General features: G+C 35.1%; 1 protein-coding gene across 2 annotated transcripts in view; it reads left to right on the plus strand.

Annotated features, from left to right (window-relative positions):
• The window catches only part of LOC107570246 (box C/D snoRNA protein 1-like), a 45,136-nt gene that overhangs the window by 28,012 nt on the left and 11,839 nt on the right, over positions 1–5,285 (plus strand). For both annotated transcript variants that reach the window (XM_016256456.1, XM_016256455.1), the window contains one exon: positions 1,141–1,221. In XM_016256456.1, the coding sequence (XP_016111942.1) occupies positions 1,141–1,221 (81 nt within the window). The remainder of the gene's footprint in view (positions 1–1,140; positions 1,222–5,285) is intronic.

Genomic DNA, 5,285 nt, shown 5'->3' on the forward strand with positions numbered 1-5,285 from the left:
GGGCGTGTTAGAACGAGCCGTTTTAGGTAGGCGTGGTTGACTCTTAAGTTTTATAAAGAATATCTCTTTGGATTTGAGACTTTAGTCTTTGCAACTTTACAGATCTTCTTTATGCACCAAGAGCTTGTGACACTCCAAAGAGAAAGGAAAAATTTAAATCGCATCATATGACCCCTTTAAAAAGTTTCAAATCAATCCAATTGATTATACATGCTTTTTAATTATTAAAAAGTAGTAAACCATTAAAGCGGAATTGAATTAAAATGGAAAACATAGAATTTGGGAAAAAATAAAATACTTTATAGTTGTGCCCCAAATTGTTATTTTTGTTAAACGTTTAATTAATACATTTTAATTCATCGTTTTTAATTATTTTAGTAATCAATTAATTTATAATTCAACCATTACAATTAAATAAAACTGGGATTTGGGAATTTTTTTTTACTAATAATGTCATGACAAGCCAATAGTTCATAAAAAATGGAAAATCCTTAAGGATTCACTCTCTCAACCATCATAATGACCTTTATATCATTCCAAATCCATGAAGTCCTAGATGTTTTGAAGAACATTTCAGAGTAAAAAAAAACATCTCAAGCTCCTGATGAGTAGTTCATTTGATAAATGGCAAGCAGAATGGGAAAAATGTCAAAATGACAAATGGTTTGAAATAAATCGTGTGGTGGGAGAAATGTGAAATCCAGACATGACTAAGTTGTGGATAGAAGGTTTACTATAAGCCATATTACACTGACTCATGGGCATTTATTGATAATACATATTGTTTCTGGTCTGCCAAATTTTTATTATCATGAGACAGTGATTTTTAACTTAGATTGACCCAAAACTTTGTAAAATGGACCCAAAAGATTTGAATTATGTAAAATATATGAGAAAAATCTATATCAAATCTGTATCTGCTATGCAGTAGCCTGTGAAGCTGATATGGCAATAAATTTAAATACAACCAACAACAACAAAAAAAGTGCTTTGAACTATTGAATTCAAAAGCGTTGCATGATGTTTCTTCAAAATGATGTTTGTCAATAAAATATTGACATAATTTTCATTTTAGGTTGCTCTCCTTATTTTAATTGTCTGTTTAGTTCATTTTCATAATTTGATTTTCTCTTTCCTCAGGTGTCCTGATAACCGGCAGCTCGATCAGATTCTCAGCGACTACATTCATCCTTTAGAGTCAGATCCAGTCAAACGGCAAAAGTATGCATAAATATTCACGTTTCATCAATGCCACATTTATCCGACTCTTGTGCTATCTTGTGTTGGTAACAAGCCTCCACAGGTTTTCATGGGTGCGGTTGCCAGATTTCAAGAGTTTGAATCTCTCGTATGCATTTCCTACCCGGTCTTTTACTTGAGCTTCCCAAACTGGCGACCATTACCACACTTTACTACAAAAAAGCAAACTTCTTATATGCTGGATTTTAGTGATCACAATTGAGACATTCTGCTCAAGAAAGTGTCTTACAGCCAGTCTGTGTTTTCAACATTTGCTGCGACTAAATCTAAATCTAAACGCTAATCTTTTGCCGTCTCATGTTTGGTATCCGCTATTTTTGACCAAAGTAATATTACAGCGACCAAAGACTCGTTATGTTCGGCGATGTGTTGTTTATGTTCGCAGCGCGCGCTCTTGAAGTGTTGCCATGTCCACTTATTATAAGCGCCACTTATTAAAGCACAGATTTATCTGCCAGAAATCGGTATCGGTCAATAAAACCAGTTATCTACACTATCGACCATCAGCGGATTGTTTAAAAACAGTATTAGTTACTATAAAAACACTAGAGGGAGCTTATTTACTATTTATTATATGTGTTTGAATAAATATGTCATGAAAACAAGGTTTTATGCACAAAAGTACCAAATGTGCAATTGGGTTTTATACAATTGTTTCCATTTGAGTGTGATTATTATATCTGAAAATCTATAGCATTGAATATAATTGTGTTGTTGTTCATTTGAACCTCTAATGTACCAAATGAGAGGACTGTCTGTATAGTTAACAGCATTAGTTGGGAGAGATTTCTTTTTTTTAAGAAAGCTAAACTATCGATATCGGCAGATATCATTCTGAATAATCGGTTATTGGTATCGGCTGAGAAATTTAGTATCGGTGCATTCTAGGGCTGTGAATTAATGCTGAGCTGACATCTGATCGTGGCGTGTGACGTTTTCACATTTCTTGATCGTCTGCTTCTCATTTCTGATGTTTAATGCGATCTCGATTACTTTTTACGGTTAAAATGTGGCGTAAGTGCAGCATTGTCAGTCAGTGAGATTGTGTCTGGCCCTTTTTGGTGGTTTATTGATGTCAGACTCACAGGGAAAACTGGGACAGATTAATTTTTTTACTTTTCTACACACAATGCAGTAATGACTTGACAATTAACATGATGAAGTGGAGCATTTTCTCTCTATTGTTTCTTCATGGAACGGTTTTAGGGCCATTTGGATCAGCACGTCATTATTATGGCTTGCAGACCAACAAAACGTCTGTAAATGCAGAAATGAAGCTGCGGTTTGGAGTTAGAAATAAACTCTTTACAGTGTGATAATAGGCCACAAAATCAACACTAGAATAGAGTTGGGCGTCTTTTGCTCTTAAATCCAGGCATCTTTCAGGGAGGGTTTGATAGTTGTGTAAATGATTGTGAAAAGCAATGCTGACGTTCAACAGCTAAAGACTTTTACCCTGGAGATCAGTGCTGATTCATATTATTCCATAACAGAAACTCATTAAGCATGTACAGACGAGTCGATTAAAGAGGTGGAATATTATCTTTAAAGGAATAGTTCACCCGCAAATTAACATTTGCTGAAAGTTTACTCATCCTCAGACCATCCAAGATGTGGATGAGTTTGTTTCTTCATCAGATTTGGAGAAATGTAGCATTGCGTCACTTGCTCACCAATGCATGTGAATGGGTGCCGTCAGAACTAGAGTCCAAATAGCTGATAAAAACATCACAATAATCCACAAGTAATCCACAGCACTCCAGTCCATCAATTAACATCTGGAGAAGACAAAAGCTGAAACAAATCCATCATTAAGACATTTTTAACTAAAAAACGAGTCCATAATCCATAATAAAGCTTCCTCCAGTGAAGAAGTGGTCTGGTCTGAATCAGGAGAGAGATCTGGACAGATCAAGTACGGTTTACAAACCAAAACAACTCTAAACAAATATGTGGATTGATCATGATGTGAGAGACAACAGGAGATGGACTTTTTCACCGGCGGAAGCGTTATTATGGACTCAGATTTTAGTTCAAATGTAACGTCTTCATGATGGAGTTGTTTCTTACAAACATGCAGCTTTAAAGAAAAACAACAACAACAGAATTTCTGAAAAAAATAAAACATTTTATAGGACCCTATTATTGTATAAGTATTAAGTTGTTACATTTTTATAAATTCAGTTGATTATATGTAATACAATTTTATTAAACTATTAAAATGGAATCCAGAAAAATTTAAATGGAAAACATGGAATTTGGGGGAAATGTCATTTTTGTTAAACCTTTAATACATCTTTGTTAAATTGTATAAATGCTTTTTGATTACTAAAATTGAATCCCAAAAAAATGTAAACAGAAAAACGGACTTTAAGAGAAATTAAGAAAAAAAAAAAAAAATAAAATGTCATTTTTGTTAAACCTTGAATAAATTGGTGTTTAACTGAAGAACTTTAATGTTAAGTATCAGTTAGTTAAAATTGCTTTTGGAGTACTAAAATTAAATCCAGAAAAAAATTAATTGGGGGGGGGGGGGAAAATGGAATCCAAAAAAATTTAAACATTAAAAAATTGAATTTTGGAAAAGAAAATTAAATGGGTTTTATAGGGCCATACAACTCATTCATTTTAATATTTAATTCATATGCAGACACAATGTATATTTGACCAAATAACTCATTTTACGCATTTCAGCTGTTTTTAAGATCAAACACACAGCTTTTGTCTTCTCCAGATGTTAACTGATGGACTGGAGTGCTGTGGATTATTGTGATGTTTTTATCAGCTGTTTGGACTCTCGTTCTGACGGCACCCATTCACATCCATTGCTGAGCAAGTGACGCAATGCTACATTTCTCCAAATCTGATGAAGAAACAAACTTGTCTATATGTTGGATGACCTGAGGGTGAGGACACTGTCAGCAAACGAACAAATCTCTGCCGATCTTACAACCCTCTTAATCGTAGCTAATTGTGTTTAGAAAACATCCAACAAACCAAATCAACTGAACTCCTCCTAAACGGTCTCACATGTCCTCGTCTCCTGACAGACAGCAGGGGGTTCGAATGAATCAGCATCACGTCCAAAGCTTTCTCCCTCGTCTCTGTTTGTTACGCAACAGCGAGAGCAGCGACTGGATTGTTTATATTTCAGGAATCATCTGTCAGAACATGTTCCACGCTTCCATCGAAATGCCTTTGTGTGCTTTGGAGAAAATCTGAGCCGGTGAGCGCTGTCAGCTTCGGCTCGGCTCGGCTCTGTCTGCGTGTGTTTCAAATGAACGATGGCTTTTATCAAGATAACCATCGGCTTCAGGAACACAATGGAAACGCGTCACGGCGGGTTGAGACGTCGGACACTGGATAGATGAGAATGGGTTTCACTAGCGGTCAGGAGTTTGGACACATGCACTTACTCTGAGCGATTCCCACTCTGAAATCACACTAATGGAGTTCAGTCATGAGCATGGAGTTAATTGTAACCTGGAATTTGGATGAATAAATCAAAAGTAGGGCAGTAACTTAATCAGACTGTGATTTGGAGTAGTGTCTGTAACCATTTCACCATTTCATTTGATAAAACCATCATCAGATACAGAAATGTAAAGGTCTTCACTGCAATCCGCCAAAATAGTTCAATATGTCTTCAAGAAATTGCGACAGAACTAAATTACTATTGTACAGTAGAATGTACTTTACAAAATAAAAATAATACATTATTACAACTTTCATTTTAATACTTTTTTTTTTTGTATTATAAATATTTCTGCTTGATTTCTTCATTTTTAATGTATTGTTTATTTACTGTTATGATTAATTTATTAATCATTTATTTGTTAATTTGGTTCCCAAATTTGTACAGTTAACAGTTTTATTAATTTACTTTATACACACACACTCACTCACTCTCACACACACTCTCTCACACACACACACACACACACTCTCTCTCTCTCTCTCAGACACACTCTCTCTCACACACACACACACACTCTCTCTCTCTCTCTCACACACAGACACACTCT

This window comes from Sinocyclocheilus grahami, unplaced genomic scaffold, assembly GCF_001515645.1.
Source record: "Sinocyclocheilus grahami isolate Dianchi unplaced genomic scaffold, SAMN03320097.WGS_v1.1 scaffold1431.1, whole genome shotgun sequence".
Taxonomy (NCBI): domain Eukaryota; kingdom Metazoa; phylum Chordata; class Actinopteri; order Cypriniformes; family Cyprinidae; genus Sinocyclocheilus; species Sinocyclocheilus grahami.